This window comes from Cyprinodon variegatus, unplaced genomic scaffold, assembly GCF_000732505.1.
Source record: "Cyprinodon variegatus isolate N-32 unplaced genomic scaffold, C_variegatus-1.0 Scaffold239, whole genome shotgun sequence".
NCBI lineage: Eukaryota > Metazoa > Chordata > Actinopteri > Cyprinodontiformes > Cyprinodontidae > Cyprinodon > Cyprinodon variegatus.
In genome coordinates this window covers 817159-834343 of record NW_015150692.1, presented here as the reverse complement: position 1 = coordinate 834343, position 17185 = coordinate 817159, and the positions used below count along the sequence as shown (strand labels likewise).

Sequence of the window (17185 nt, the reverse complement as noted above, 5' to 3'; positions counted from 1 at the left end):
GAAACGCCGGCTTCGTGTGGATGAGAGGCTGGTTTGGTGAAAAATTTGTGCGTTTAGGCCAGGGTTCGTCTTCGTGTGGACGGGGCCTAAGTTAGTTGGGTTAATCCAACCAGAAAGGGCTGAGCTGTTAACATGTCCATGGTAGAAAATATTAAGCTGCATATTAGAGTAACAGATTGTTTTGCTGGATTTTTTTTTTACTTATAAGTAATGAAGCGATAAATCTGCAGAAAGGACTAGTTGTTTTATACAGTAGATCAATCATGAGAGCAATCATTGATATAATCAATATGTGGACATATTTGGAAGGAAACTATTAAACCAATGGCGGACGGACTCGTCTCCAAGCACAGATGTCAGGATTCTAGTGACACGTTAGCAATTATGCAGGTTGTGTTTTATAGTTAATAAAACAAATCTGGATGTTTCCATGGCGATGACAGTCATTCTCTGCTTTTTTCTCTGTGTTCCTCTGCTGTCCCATTTAAACCATTGTTCCCAACAGGAGCTGTGATGATCGACAGTTCTAAAGTCTGGCCTATGATCAGGATCTACAGAGGAGGTTTCCTGTTAATCGAGTTCCTCTTCCTTTTAGGTAACGCATATGTTCACTGCCTCATCACACTAAAACACTTTAACGCTTGGTTCTGTTCTACCCTTTGAATCCATCCATGGAGTCTCATTTCATCCGCTGTGTCCAAACAAATCATGTGACCTCTATGCTTGTCAGTCCTATGATGTTAAACTTTTACACAGTGAAACTAGTATAAAGTTTCCAGGAATGTGTCCATGCTTAAAAAGCCACCTTTGCATATAAAAAGCTTTTTAAAGCTTCAGTGTATCTCTGTGGCCAGATCCTCACAATAATTATGAAATTATTTCTTGTGTTTGCCGTTTAGTGATCCAGATTGTTCTCATGAATTAATCAGTCATTCGATAGATCCTTATAATACTGAACTAATTAATACTAAATAATATTTTCGAGTTCATAAGCGGTAGAACGCAGATATCACATTTAGGCTACTTATTTATTAGCTGCAAGTGAAATGGTTATTGTTAGGATTTCTAAATTGATTTTGTAACATTTTTTTAGGTACCGTGTGTGCCTCACAGATGCAGTCATATTCATTTAATCATTATTCCTTTTTTTTTTTTTTATAGTAATGGGTTAGTGAGGCATCTTTGTTTCATCACATTGCCAAACTGTACTGATGCTGCATTCGTACTGTCTCACAATACTGACACCTGCTGGCCCTTTAAAGACACTACAGGCAGCTTATTGGACAGACTAAACTGAATTGATTTGATGACCTAGAACAATTAAATTATTTAAGTTATTGTAGGTTATGTTGTATTATTTCATATCTATGTTTAAATTGAAATTGAAATTTAGATGCATCAATAAATAATGTAAACATATAACATGACGTGAGAATTTAGGGGAAAAAAAATGTGCATGAGAATGATTGTGGACTAGAATTTTAAATAATATTTTTAAAACAATAAGTACAGTAAATACAGTAAATAAACCAAGAGTCAATTTGAAATTAACTTTAATTCAGATAAGCTGAGTGATGACTGAGAGGAAAAGTATGACACAATGAGAAAATAAAAACAACGGCTGAAACCTTCCTATTCCTTTTAGGCTGCTTCAAAAATATTGATAATTTTAATGATGAATCGCAAAAGATGAGACTTTTTTCATCATGTTGACAGATACGTTTTTAAACACAGTTTAGTGACTCAACTCCTGTATCGGTCACATGACTTTCCTGAAATGACACGCGCACCGATGCAGTGTTTTGCTCTTTGGGCTCCATGCATGCACCGATGCGTCGGTGTTGCTGGACCCGTCAACAGTTTAAATACAACAATCAATGAATGTGGATCCACAGATGTTGTAACCTTGTGCCGCCTGCAGCCGTTCTAGTTAGATAATAGTTTGTGGTAATAACAGCTCCAGCTGGTCTGTTTTTATCTCCTCCCCCCACATGAAACAAAGGCCTGTATTGCTAAAGCAGTTACCATGGAGGCTGCTTTAAAGTATGAAGCTTATAAATGTGGTAATGCTGCTTTGCAAGCAAAACACGATCGCACAGACTGAGGTTCATTAGACTGGACTATAAGACAATAACTTAACCTGTGTTTTAAAATCTTCTCTTTTCTCACCTCCAGGAATCAACACCTACGGTTGGAGGCAGGCGGGAGTCAATCATGTCCTCATATTTGAGCTCAATCCCAGAAATAACCTGTCCCATCAGCATCTGTTTGAGGTTAAAGCTCTCGCTCACAGCCAATCAGAGCCTGTTTATATGGCCTGCATGTTACTGAAGGTTTTCAGATTTTTACTGACTCATCATATCCTTGTGTGTTGATGCAGATTGCAGGTCTGTTGGGGGTGCTGTGGTGCGTCAGCTTGCTGTCGTGTCTCTTCTATAAGAGCATCTTGGTTCCGATGCAGGCCAATCCTCTGGCTCTTTATGGTGTCTTCTTCCTGTTTCTCATCAACCCTTCGAAAACCTGTTACTATAAATCCCGTTTCTGGTTGCTCAAACTGCTGGTAAGACCTCCCTATTAATAGATAAATAGATCCAACTTGTATGGAGCTTTTCTGGTCAAAATCGATACTCAAAGCGCTTCATTACTACAACTACATTCAAACAACCGATCTCTTAATGGGTAAACCTACAAACAGATAAGCAGATTGGTAGGCAGCTCAAGGTTATGGGCCTTTCCCTGAGGCACATCGACACTGACCCACCAGGTAAATATTTGACTGAATATGGGTCAAAGGTCTGGTCAGCCATTGCTGACTTGTTCTAACTGGCAACAGACTAATAGTTCTTTTCTTTTCATTTTTAACATGTCCTGTTAATTCCATTATAGCTCTGAGAACTAATGGATGATGCCCCCACACATTTGCCTTCACAAGGCGACCATTATGGCTGTTGCCATAAGGTTCTGCTTAGTAGGTGTGTTTGAAAATTTGTTAGAAGTGGTTTGGGGGGAAAAAACGTATGCATATTTTAGGGATTTTAACAACACTTTATTTACACAATTCAAGCTATAGAACCAATTTTTGATGTAAAACAAAGTCAAAAAATCACTGTTAAGGTAAAAGCAAGTATCAGCTAAAAATCATTAAAAGGGGAGCTTGTTTAACTGTAGTTGTCCATCTGACACAGTACATTACTGCAAAAAAATCTAAATCTAGATAAGTCATTTTTTCTTAAAATAAGTGCATTTGTTCTTGAATTGAGTAGGTAAAAGATACATTTTGCCAATGGAACAAGACAATTTACACTTAAAATTAGAAAACACAGTTGAATTCTCTTATTTCAAGTGCATATTATCTAATTATCTTATTTTAAGAGTAAAAATACTCCTTCCATTGGCAAACTATCTAATTTACCTACTGAAATTAAGGGTGAATACACTTAATTTAAGAAATTTGTACTTATTTCTAGCTCGTTTTTGCAGTGATTAAATGTTGTTAAAACCCCACAGCTGAATAAAATCCTCCATGTTCTGTGTGGCTCTGTGGAAGCGAACCTCCAGTCTTATTCTGGCTTTAACGTTGCACTTCCACAAAGCCACGGCATCAAGGTGAAGTCCCTCCTGCAGTCTGTCTCTGCGGGACAGGTTAATGGCCATCTTTGCTTTGCTGTTTAAAACATTTAAAAGTCGGGCCTTTGGCTTATTTTTCCTATTCTGGCAAACTCCTCCTATAAAAAGAGCATTTGTAAAAACCGTCCCAGAAAGACTAAAAACAACAATTAAAAAGCTAAAAATTGTCTTTAGCCTTAAGTTTTTCCTTCCAGATGCAGACCTGCCGGTCCTGAAGATGTCTTTGGTTTATTGCTTTTGTGCAGCTATGGTAAAAGGCTTTCTGGTAAATATTCCATAAAGAGAAAGAATGAGAGAAGGGGAAAAAAACTGAAATATAGCCTGAATCAGTCCTAGAATTCTTCTTCCATACCTGCAAGAAACCAGGTTTAAGAAAAGAAAAACAAATGCAACAAGCAGATCTGTTTACATTCAATAAACATGCCGCAGCTCTGGTGAGAGGGATTTATACATCAGACATTTACATGTTGATCTTCATTATTTACTTTCATGATTTCTGTTGCACTGGTGACATCATCATTGCTAACAGCGTGATGGTGTCACCAGACATGCAGCGGCTGGGGGGCAGAGGCCACGCAACTTGCCAACAAGGAGTTAAGCTTTGTTTATACTCAGAAAGAGGTGTGTTGCAGTTAACGCATATATGCCCCCCTACTTCCATAGACAAAATTGTAGGTGACTGCAGACAGATAGCGTCGCAGGGAGGACAGAAAGGAGGCCTCTAAATGGTCAATTCTACATCGGCTCTACACTATGCGTATTTCCTGTTTGGTACCTAATGACAGGAACTCTGGCTGTAGTGCCGTCCACAATGCCTGGCACACCAGGCACGCCTGGCTAGTTTGTAGGTCTGGGTGACAATCTGTTGGTTTGCACCCAAAGCTAAAACATGCAGCGGCCAGTCTTTCGGGAACACTCCAGGGTAAACTGTGTGACGTCCAGCGTTGGATGAGGGGTTGTAGACGGCGAACAAGCTCATCAAACCGACATACAGACATCAACAATGCTACTTAGTTTGTGATTGTCCCTCTTGCGTTGTGGCGTGGCATGACATAGCACAGACCACACTTCAATATTGGGCATAAATCAAAAATATCTGCGTCATACCTGCGTCAAGTTAACTGCGACATACTGCTGCGGGAGTATAACCAGCCCTTTAGACCCAGCTTTTTTGCCAGTGGAAAGGGGGCATCGCAGGGTAACAAAAGAAGCCAAATGATCCCCCTTCCAAAGGGCTGGACCCATTGCATGTTCTTTAAAGGCTTCGTTGGGCTACTGTACAAGAGCCTCAAACTCAACGCTTTTTCTGACATTTTGAATTGAAAGGGTAGCCTGACGTAGTCCGACTCAATTCTAGTCAGAATATGAGTCTGATACTGCTCCATAGAGCTGTGATTATGGGGCGTGTTTCGAACGAACCAGGAAAAAAAATGCCTCTGCACTCAATTGGATAGACCTACAACCAATAAGAGCAACGGAGTGCGTGACGTATGTTAAGCCACGCATAGTTGTTGTCAACAAAAATCAAAGCGTGCAGTTGCACGCCTAGAATAAGAAGATGAGACTTGATCGCGTTTCTCTGTTCCTCTTTTAAAATTAATTTGCTGTCGATATCTTCTGGAACAGACCTAATAGCAGAATCTACTCACCCAAACTCTCCGGCGGCAGCCATTATTGTTGTCACCCAAGCGCGCTTTGGTCACGTGGTTGATTACGTTACTGTTGATCATCTGTCCATCATCGTATAAAGCCCGCCCTGACAATTTGATTGGATCGCCTGACAGTGGGCGATAATACTCGCGCTACTATGGAGCAGAGCCAGACCGAACTTCCCCGAACTCAAACCTTGTGGGCGGGACTAAGTTCGGACTGGCACCCAGGCTATTGAAAGGGCTTCCTGGGGGAAGCGAAACGTCTTCAAACTTGGAAACAAAGTCCAGTGGATTGTTTTTTAAGTGTTTTGGGAATACCTCACCCTTACAACTCTGTGCTCTGTCTGTCTGCTCCTCTCCTCAGTTCAGAGTGGTGACCGCTCCATTTCATCATGTTGGATTCGCAGACTTCTGGCTGGCTGACCAGTTAAACTCTCTGGTGGTGGTTTTGATGGATCTGGAGTACATGGTTTGTTTCTACAGCTTTGAGATGGACTGGACCGAGCCCAATGGGCTTTTCATCAACCCAGGTGAGATGTGTAGAACCAAGCATTGGTGCAGCACCTTTCAAAGCTGGAAATATCAATGGCTGATGCTGTCTTTCTGTTCAGAAAAGGCATTTTGTAACACCTACACGTACGGCCTCCGGGCCGTGATAAAGTGTCTCCCTGCATGGTTCCGGTTCGCCCAGTGTCTTCGCCGTTATCGGGACACCAAGCGAGCCTTTCCTCACTTGGTCAACGCCGGGAAGTACTCCACTTCATTCTTCGTGGTCACCTTCTCAGCCCTGTACAACACACACAAAAGTAAAGTGGACTTCGGTTTGACTCTGTTTGACATTATTTTAAGGCAGATACCTGTTTATTTAAACCTGTCTGGAGCAACCAGAATATAAATCTTTCTGATATCTTATAGAAATATGTTTCTTTCCATACATTTCTATTGTCAGACTTCATTTCTTGCTAACATGTTTTATCCCCCATGAAATCCGTTAAATCTGCAGCCACCACATTGTTTGCCCTATCACCCCCACCCCCACCCCCATTAATTCATCCCCTCATCTTTCCATGTATCCTGTGCTCCATCTTTCTATCATCCATCCATCTGTTTCTTCATCCATTCATGTCTTTATCCAGTGGGTATGGACTAGAGATTTATCCATATGGGTTTTTAAGGCAGATTATTTTGACATCAGTTCAAGGCTACCCAATCCTTTTTTTCTGCTTGTTTTAATTTGTAACATTGAATGTGATAAATGTGCGAATTTTATTATCTAAAGCAAAGACGCGCATCAGTCTAATTAATGGTTCATAACGAGAAACAACGGGTGGATTGCAAAAAGAAAAGAAAATTATCTTTCTTTTCCTTTTTTATGGGAATAGATTTCCCAGAGCTTGATGATAAACCAACAGTTTTGGTTTCACAAGCAGACCAGTGTGACTGTTGCCATAAGGTTCCACTTAATACTTGTATATAAAACTTTATTCAAAATGATTTGGGAGTAAAAGCATTTGTTACAGAGACGAAAAGGGAGGTGACAAAGAAAGAAGGAATAAGAACTAAAGCCCCTCTCACACCTTGATGTTTTAGACGAGCTTCTGTCTGATGTCCGTAAAATCTGTCAAAAACGCCGGCATACGCTGGACAAGTTATGGGTACATTTTGTTTAAGTTATGAGCACGCTGAAACACGCTGGCAAACGTCCAACACGCATGTTCAAAATTTCCCCATGTATGCCAGCATATGCCATATAAGTAGGTTATCTGATCGTTGGCATACGTTAAGTGTTAGTTACTCATAAGTCGTGGCGTCCAGCTTATCCAAAACCTCTGAGTAACTTCTCCTCCAGACTGCACCCCCATCATAGGGTGAGCAAGAAGGTGAGTGTGATGTATCCTCCCTGCGTTCACGTCCACGACCAACAATCTTCCTAGCAGACATGACTCTGAATCTGCTGCGACTGCAAACCTTCTTTCTTTCTTTTTCTTTTTATTCTGTTTTTTGGGGGGCTGGCGGTATGTATGCCAGCGTTTTAGGAGATTCTGGGACGTCGGGCATACGCTGTCTAAATCGGCAAGGTGTGACGAGGCCCTAAGGGGAGAAAGAGAGATAGACAGGAAAGAGTGCATGGAAAGGGAAAAAATTAAAGACAAAATGGCAAAAATAGACAAAACAAAAGATATACAGTAACGGGTGTGCAGGTGGCTCAGTGGTTAGTGTGCACCACCCATTGACGGAGGCCTTACTCCTCAACGCAGCCGACCCACGTTTGAATCCGACCTCTGGTCCTTTCCCGCATGTCTCTCCCCCTCTCTCATCCCCTCTTTCTTGTCAGCCTACTGTCGAAAAAACGAGCCACTAGTGCTGTAAAAAGTTTTAAAAAAATAAAGGTTTACAGTAACTGCTAGAAGTCTGCTTCCATACCTGTATTAGATGAGTGGAACAAATAATAAAGAACATAAAAAAAGAAGAAAACAGACAACTATAATAAACAAAAAAATAAAAGCTTCCAGAGCAGCAGGTATCCCTTAGATATCCATGTGTGTCGGAGTCAGAACCTACGGTGATTAAACAATATTAATCAAGGTGGTATATATCTATAGCTGCAGCTTAATATTTAGTATTAGTGTGTTTCTGTGAACTGCTGTAACCAAAATCCTTGGATCTGTTCATATATACTTTAGACAGACTGATGAGCAGTGCTGCTGCTAATACTCATGTAATATTGTTGGGGTTTTTTCGAAGGAGAAATTTCTTTTATTTCCTATAATTTCTGTAATATTTATCCCATGACTGACCGCCGTATTCCTCCACAGAATCCAACCTGGAAAGCATCTTCTTATACTTACTCATCGCCTTTGCAACTGTAAGCTCTTGTTATACTCTGATTTGGGATCTGAAGATGGACTGGGGCTTGTTTGACCGCAATGCAGGAGAAAACACCTTCCTGAGAGAGGAGATAGTCTATCCACAAAAGGTATTCTTATGCAGAGTCTGGCTGATCTGCTCATGTATAGATTGACTGAAACCTGTGTTTCCTCCCTCCAGGCTTATTACTACTGTGCCATAGTTGAAGATGTGCTGCTGCGTTTTGCGTGGATCCTAACAGTCACTCTCAACTCTCTCACCTCGGTGGAAGGCGAAATACTGGCTACTCTGCTGGCTCCGCTGGAAGTCTTCAGGTGCATAAAGCATTTCCCCCTTTTATTATCTATGTTTCCAGTTTCTCCCTCTTTCTAAATCCAAAGGAAAGTACTTTGCTGTTGTTTTAGTTTTCAGTCTCATCCGCCTTGTTCTGAAATGTACTTTGCTTAACTACCGCAGATCAAAATTCACACTGCAAATATTTAAATATGAAATAAGTGGATTATAAGAGATTTTTTCATTATTTAAGGAGGTAAGAAGATTTGCAAATGGAATGGCACTATAGACATTTAGAAAAAGAAAAAACAACTTGAATATCTTATTCAAAATCCTATAATAATGATCTTATTCAAGAGCTCATTCCATTGACATATTGTGTTGTTTGTGTTCTTAGATGAAGTGCTGAAGCACATGTGGCCGATCCAGTTCTATTGTTTTACTGGAGGGTTGTCTTGTTTGTCCATTTAAGTTAGAAACAAATCATAAGGAGAAAACAGTGAAAACATGAAGCCTTCTTTATAGGTTAGGAATGTTATGCAAAGCAGGATTTCAATTTTTTTTTTTTTCATGTAGGGTGGAAATTAGATTTAATGTTTGTAAAGAATTGGTTTACTTCTTTAGGAGGCGTTAGAGCTATTGGACATCAGGCAGATCAGACTTTATCACACTGTAAGAACTAATCTAATTACAAGTAAACATTTCTTTAAATTAGCATCCTTGATATGAATTTGAATATTTAAAATAAGATTCTCTGTAAATAGAGTTTTTTTAATGCTTAAAATAAGGGAATGGGATATAAAGCACTTGAAAGGTATATATGGATTTTTTAGGTTAGTACGTCCACTGCTTGTGAAGTTACCTGTGAAACGTCGTCCCACAGCCGGCAAGCTGCTTGTTTTTACAGCCAAATGCTACAGATGTGGGCATTTCCACTGCCTGTGTCTGTGGGAGTGGGGAGTACCAGCATGGTGGACGGTGGCTTCACTTTTTACGACCAATCAGCAATCCAGTCAATAAATAGAGATCAGTGGGTAACTGTAGTACACTAAGATAAAATGGATCATACTGTAAAAATAAAAAAAAACATAACTTCCTTCAATAGGAGTCTAAATAATGATGGTGATGTTTGTCGCTCCAGTTTTGAGTAAAATCGTACTGAAGTTGAGTGAATTTTTTTTTTTTTTTTTTTTTTCGGTTCTGGCAAACGTCCAGAATGGGACACCAAATCAATATGAAGCTGCTGTTTACTGAATGAGTATTTGTTTTTGTTTTTTATTTTTACTTTGTGTAATTTGTTTTTTAAAGCAAAACAATTAATTTGACCTTATTTATTTTGTAATAAAGGAAGGAACCGTACTCCTATTCAGCCGCCGCTAACGGCTCGTTTTATTTTCTCCAGGCGCTTTGTGTGGAATTTCTTCCGACTGGAGAATGAGCATCTAAATAACTGTGGTGAGTTCAGGGCTGTCAGAGACATCAGTGTGGCTCCGCTCAACGCCGACGACCAGACTCTGCTGGAGCAGATGATGGATCAGGAGGACGGCGTGAGGAACCGGCAGGGCAAGAAAAGCTGGAAGAGGAGCTACAGCATGAGTCTGCGCAGACCACGCCTGGCCTCCCAGTAAGCACCCATCGGGGACATCTACCTGATTACTACCTCATTCCACTATCATTAGGGCTGAATGTATGGCAAGAACTAAACAATGTAATTCTGATAGAAATATAAACAGTACAAAAACACGAGGAAAACAACCTTTGCCTGTCAAAGAAACTCCTCCCACAAAACATTTTTAAAAATAAAACACCTAAAATATTTTTATGTGGACTTAAAAGCTCAACAGATGAAATGCAATGTTTTTGATGGTTGAAGGAAAGGCAACTGAATATAAAATAAACTCAATTATTTAAAAATATAACTGTTCACTTCACCATTTAACTGAATTCAGCATCGCCATCAATAAAAATCATTTATTGAATTACGTCTAGAATTAGTATTCCAGTCATTCATTCAGTTCAATGGGGCTCATTTGGCTTCTTCTAACCCCAATAGCCAATAAGAGGATCCTTCTATCTGGGGACCAAAGCATTTGGCTACGCTAAATTACTGCTGAAATGTTAACCGTGCAAAAATACAGAGAAATTTGGCTGGAGATTCAGTCTGCCATGTTTGAATAAAATAGGATTTCTATTATATTGAATAATTGTTTTGTCCTTATGATATATATTTTTGGACTGAAACGTATTTTACTTGTAGTCAGAATGAAGTGGTCAATCTCTAGGTTTTGTCTTCAGTGTTTTTCCTGCAGGTTGAATTACTCCTAGATAACTGGTACTAGTTAGATCAGAGGTGACAAGTAACAAAGTACAAATACTTTGTTACCTTATAAATAATAATAATTAAACTTTATTGATCTCCCATTGGAGAAATTTACCGATTTATCCTCTCCCTTTGGGGAGCAGTGGGCTGCCGTCGAGGGGCGTCTGGGGAGTATTAAGGGTCTTTCTCAGAGAGCCAGAGAGGCAGTCAGCCGGAGTGGGGCTCAAACTCACAACCTTCTTACATTTTAAAAATAGACTAGTTTGTTTTCTTTATTGAAAAAAAAAAAGATGAAAATAATTTGCTTCATCGAGAGAATTCATTTCTTTCTGGTTGGACTCGGTGCTAAACCAACTTGTTGTTCACCACATGCCAAAGGAAATAGTTTTTCATGATGATGCAAAGTTAAATTTGACTCTAGTCAGACATTAATTATACAAAGTAAGAAAATTAAATATTAGGAAGTTGTCATTCGGAATTTTATAAAAATTTTCCTTTAATAGGCTAGTGCAGTAAAGCTTCTGCCCTTAACATGCTTTCCTGCTTTACTTTGGCTTTTATACTTAAAATAGTTTTAAAAAAGGTACTTTAACTCTTTTACTTCAGTAAAAAACCACAGTTTACTTTAAGTTGAATCTTAAGTTCTACAAAAGTGTTGGATGGAACAGATGGATTTCTACTTGAGCACTAAACATTAATACTTTTGACACAACTGAGTTAGAAGTGGATCATTTCTGAAAAAATCAGACAGAGAGAAAGGATCACGGTCACTAAACCATCACCACTAATGGTTAGTAAAGTTGTTTTTTATGTAAAAGAATGTTTTATGTATGTATTGAAGGCCTTTATTTCCTGCCTCTTAATTCCAGGTCAAAAACCCGCGACACCAAAGTCCTGATCGAGGACACGGACGACGACTCCTGACATCAGGCCACGCCCCTCGCCTGGGTCCACAATCTGTTCAAAGGAGGAAACTCTGCCTCCTAAAGAAGAAATCACCTGGCGAGTGGGCGTTCAGCTCCAGTAAGGACCAGCTTTGATCTCTGGATCCTTTTTCCCACCTGCGAGCCTCTGCTGGGCTTCTGAATTATTTCAAGGGAAGAATTTTCACCATTTTCTGAACTTTTGAACCAGCTCTGCAGCTCCCCCTCCGTACTCCGAACTCTACTCTTGCTAACCTGATGAGTGGGTGATAATCCTTCCTGATGATCACCCAGCAGCGGACTCCTCAGAGCCTCAGCATGAACAACGCAGCTAAAGAAAAACCAAGCAAACTGGCCTCTCATATAGTGTTACTGCCCCCTTTTCAGTGCCACAGATCTCTGTGGGATTCCCACACTCAGAAAGGGGCGTCCAGTGACACAGAGTCCCTCTGCTGTAGAGCGCAGAGGACAGAATCTCCCTTCTCCTTATCTCCTCCATCATGATGCAGCAGACGGTACTGATCAACATATACGGCGAGGCCGAGAAGTCATTCCCCGTATCGAATCATCCCATCTCCTCATCACAGAGATGCCTTCTTGCACCTTAGACGCTTTGGAAAAAACCAACATGCACTTTGTAGAACAGGTCAATAGAAACTCTTTACATCCACTAAAGCAGTGATGATAGTTCAACTTCTCTGCATGTACAAAGAACCCCGAGTGATGATCAACACATTTTCCATTTTTAGAAATGTTTTTTTAAGTATTCATTTAGTGACTTTCTTAAAAAAAAAGGTCAGAAATGATCAAGTGGTGGGTCTGACTGCATAGAACAGTAGCTGGAAGGACAAAAACAAACAATGAAAATGCCGCAGCTCTTCTGCCGCTAGGAGACGGTTCTTTTATGCACGAGTGTGACAGAAAGCAGCGCCCCCAGAAAAGCCCACAGAGCTTCTGAAATCTTCGATTCAACCATCCAACGGTGGAAACTGAGGACTGTGGAGGAATAGGGGGGGAAATCATTGAAACAAAACTTCCAGCAATGGTCATTATTAATTTGAGGAGGAGGAGGGGTCACCTGTCTGCCCCTTACTGATTTACTGCTCCAACATCCCAAAACATTAAAGCCGCAAACAGAAGCTTCAACAGCAGAAGCAAAGGGAAGGAAGGAAATCTAGCTTTGAAATGACTCCAGGTTTGACTGGACGCAGGGCAAATTACACAAAAGTCAATGATTTCAGGTCATTTTCACATAAAAATCAGAGGTTTATTTTGCTTACATTCCAATAAAAGTTGCCAGATTTAGTTTAATGTCCGTTTATTTTTCTAAAAGCACAGTTAAAAGCTCTCCATTTGGACCTAAATGAAATGAAATCCTTTTGTTATTGTATTTTTCGTTCAGATTTAAACCTGTGATGTTAAAGGAGGGTTACTGTAATTATGTTCCCAGATATAAATCAAGATGATATCAGCTTTTTATTGCCAATGAACTGATCTAAAGTTGTCGCTCTTTGCACGTCTCTCAGGCTTTGTTTAGAGTAGAATTGGAACGTTTTTTTGTGTGTTTCTAAATGTGTTCAGATTCCAAAATGATAAGTTATGGCTGAATAACAGGGCAATAGAATCCAGAATAATGCGGGACCATTCCTCAAGGCTCAGCAGGACTTTTTAATGGTTATACAGCCTAACCACTGTTAGTAGAGGACCTGTTACAGTAGCAGCCGTTCAAAATGGCCCTTCCCAGTCAAACCCCATCCCAATGGCAGCACACTCCTCTCCAACTTCCAGCTGCTGGAGTGATTCCCCTCTTGCATATTTTTTTACTCTGACTCCCCCCTTTCATTGAATTACAGCGTCTGTCCAGGAGAAGATGCTTGTCTTTAGATCTTAATGTCCAGAAATCATGATCAATATTTTATTACAAATATTGATGTTTAAAAAGGAAGTGAAGGGGGACCAGCCAAGGGCCCATCAAGGAAAGTTGGGACATTTTGAATGGCTACTACTGTCTATGTTGAACCAGGTGTCTGCAAGTATAAGATCCATGAAGCCGGATGGAAACCAACCTTTCTGGGAACTTTGACTGTGGGAGGAATGTTAAATGAGTTTTGACCAACATGCTGCTGTAGCTATTTCTATAGTGGCAGTGCCCTGCTGTCAGACTCTTTACTGGAAGCTAGCTGTGCTAATATCGCACACCAGGTTGGAAAATCAGACTTTCTTTCTTTTTCTTCTTCATCTTTTGATCTTGAACCATCTGTTTGTTTAGCAGCAGTGAAACCTGACCTTTTTTTGTGGTAGTTTCTGGAAGGATCCAAGAGAGAAACCTTAGAAAGGTTTTTGGTTAATTATGGTTTGTGTCTAACGTCTTAAATACGGTTATTGTTGGTTTTTAATTTGTTGAGCATGAGGAAGGAAGCCCCTTAGTTTTCTTAACGGGATCCAGGACTAGTTGAACATTTCGGCCTAAAAATTCTGGTGATCTTTCATTCATTGGAACTCGTTATATATGTGAGAAAACGTTTTGATCCTGATGCTAACTGGAGCTTTCTCTCCACCTGGGTTAGCATCTCCTAGCAGCACAAACATCAGCATCTTCAGCCAACTCTCCCCTCTTCCTCATCTTCATCACCTCTCATCATTTCTATATTCTCCACATGTTCTGGTTCAAACTGAAAAGGATTAACGTGACCGTTTGCGGTTTTAGTTTGATTGAGCTAGCACTACAGCACCTAGCATATTTCATTTACCCATAATACATTGCAGCATAAACATTGTTGACCATATTTTATTTAAAGGTATTTTTAAAAAGACCTGCCCTCTCCACTTAAAAAAAAAAAAAAAAATGCACATGCACATCCCTGTTACAGCTCCCGAGAGGGAACGCCTATCAAAGAGCGTGCATGAGCCCGTTTCTCCTCGTGCACACTCTGTTTAAAAGTTGCTGTTTGCATAACTCGTACAAGCTTACTTTTTAAAAGACTCACCACTGGTAAGTGAAAATGAGGATTAGCACGTAGGACGGCCTTATGTAAACAGATCACCAGAATGACCTTTTCTATTAACCTTTTCTATTTTTACATACATATATCCTGATCCTACTTATTGTTGAAAGTGGAAAGTTTCAGGGACACCCCAGAATGTTTTGTAATTGTACGCGTTCCCACCGAACCTAAAGCCGATGGTTTAGGGTGATGAGTGCAGGCAGATCCATCACCTGTTGGTTTGGAAGCAGCTGCCGTGTCTGTGTGTGGTGAACCCAGGGAAAATGAGGCTTATAGGACGGACCGCTTTTGTTTTGATCATGGAAGGTTTGTTAAAAAAGCCATATTGTTAGAGAGAAGCATCTCTCATTAGGACAGCAGGTTTTTTGTTTTTTTCCTCCAAGATATTTTCAGCACATTTGCACCTTTTCCTGCCGATCCCAAAGCATCGCAGCAGCTTCTGACTGCTGTCTAGTCAGCAGCCATTGATTCCTGAACGTACTGTGAATGTATGGGGTTCAGGAATTCTCCTTGCTCGGGTTCGGCCATGTGTACACTGTTTTTAACATTCCATATATTATCTGACCAACAGCAGGTAAAGAATCGCACCGCTGGCTCAGACAGGTGAACTCAGCCTCCCTTTGGTGTTCATATAAGAATCTGCTTAAATCCTCCAACTCTGATGAGTTCTTTATTATTTGTGATTTTTTTTTTTACTTGTTTTTATTTATTAACAGATCCAGAGTCCCTTAAAATAACAGACTTTTAAAAATGTTTGGAAGAATCTTAATCTTGTCTTGAAGGGCGGGACTTCAGGGACCAAAGCCTGGGTTCTTTCAGAAAGTCTTAGAACGTCTGTGACTCTGGAACGGCTCCCTTCGTAGCAACAGGTTCCAACCAGCTGCTCTGGAGGCGATCGGAACAGCAGTTTAGGAGAAGAGGTCAAACGCAGGAGTCACAACCTGCAGAAATGTGTGTTGTTGTTTTTTTTTTAAGAAATCCAATCTTTGGTTTTCTGTTTTTATTGTTCGTCTCCAGAATCCTGGCATTACTTTGGACTGAGCGAAAATTCCAGTGAGGTTTTCCATGTGCATCAATCGGTGATCAGGGTTCTTCTAAGGCCTTAGCCCACGGCTTTAGGCTCAGTTCTTCGGGCCAGCACCTTCCTTTCCTTTCCACCAGTCTCTCCCTAAGACTTAACTTTTTCTTTTTTCCCGAATTGTTTACTCAGTCTGTGATGACACTGTGGTAACATCAACCTTCTGAAAACAGTTTCATATATACATCGGAGAATGAAGTTACAAACTGCCTCTTTGCTGTCATTTTACTCCATGAGCCCTTTTTTTTTTTTTTAGGTTACTGAGAGTTCACTCTTCTGATGGCTGTAAAATATCTGAGAATGGCTTTTGATGTCAAAGATTGGAACCACTGTAGACCAGAAAAGTTTGATCTTTTAAAACACTTCTGACCCTGTTGGCCAAACCCCAGGACTCCTGGTTACATATTATATATACTGATGAATAAATGATTGACAACATTGTATAATCAGTGACGGTGTTATTGTTGTCTTGTCTATGTTAGCAGTGTGATGCTACAGGGCTTCCTGGTTCACCAACCTGTTCAAAAGTTTGTAGTAAAAATTGTTAAATCTCTAAATATTGGTTTGGAGTTAATTATTTTATTTTTTAACAATAAAGATAAAATTTATAAAGCAATAATTAGATATCTAACTATATAGATAAGATATTCCTGTGTCTCTCCTGGACATACAGTAGCTATGGGTTGAACTTTAACTAAATAACTGGATGTTCTGCTTTCATCAAGCTGACATGTGGGTCAAAGACTATAAACCAACATGAGGAGGAAAGCTTAAACTGATCTACTTGGACAAACAAAACCTTCAGAGGAACAGCTGTGTGTATAAATGAACATCTGAGAAAGAACTGAAATAGCAAGGTAAGCGTCTCTGGGAGGAAAGATGGAGTCAACATGGACAAGAAATGCCAGGAGTGGCTAAAACTGCTTGGTTCACCAGGAGAAGTTGGACTGGTGCTGATAATGAGGAACTGGACAAATTCAAATGACCGTCACCATTCCAAAATAACAGCATAATGTTCAATAGCATTAAAAGATTAAAACAGGCCATAATGAATCACTGCTTCCATTCACCCAGAAAACAATCATTTTAACAAAATAACAAACAGGATGTCCTTTTAGCAGGAAAGATAGTTAGATGTCCTAATGAACGCAAAGCAGTTTTTATCAGAAATTCAGATTAACATGAGTCTTTACAACAACTCTGGGAGATCCCATTCAAGATCATAGCTCTGAGACATGGATTAATGAAAGTAAGATTTAGATGGATCTGAACTGTACATCCAAAACAGAAAATGGAGGAGCATTGTAGCAGCTTTTGACAGGATTTTAAAAAGCTAATATCAATATCAAAAACACTAGAGCAGATGTGCTCCAGAAAGATGTTTTTATTTGTGTAGATTTTAATGCAGATCTTATGAAAATAAATCAACATAAACCAAC

General features: G+C 39.9%; 1 protein-coding gene across 1 annotated transcript in view; it reads left to right on the top strand.

Annotated features, from left to right (window-relative positions):
- LOC107089128 (xenotropic and polytropic retrovirus receptor 1 homolog) overlaps positions 1 to 12498 on the top strand; it is a 55812-nt gene extending 43314 nt beyond the window's left edge. The window contains exons 8-16 of the mRNA XM_015381712.1: positions 506 to 595; positions 2176 to 2273; positions 2381 to 2560; positions 5644 to 5809; positions 5891 to 6085; positions 8096 to 8256; positions 8328 to 8461; positions 9823 to 10044; positions 11610 to 12498. Of these exons, the coding sequence (XP_015237198.1) occupies positions 506 to 595; positions 2176 to 2273; positions 2381 to 2560; positions 5644 to 5809; positions 5891 to 6085; positions 8096 to 8256; positions 8328 to 8461; positions 9823 to 10044; positions 11610 to 11664 (1301 nt within the window). The 3' untranslated portion in view covers positions 11665 to 12498. The remainder of the gene's footprint in view (positions 1 to 505; positions 596 to 2175; positions 2274 to 2380; positions 2561 to 5643; positions 5810 to 5890; positions 6086 to 8095; positions 8257 to 8327; positions 8462 to 9822; positions 10045 to 11609) is intronic.
- Positions 12499 to 17185: the final 4687 nt, after the last annotated feature.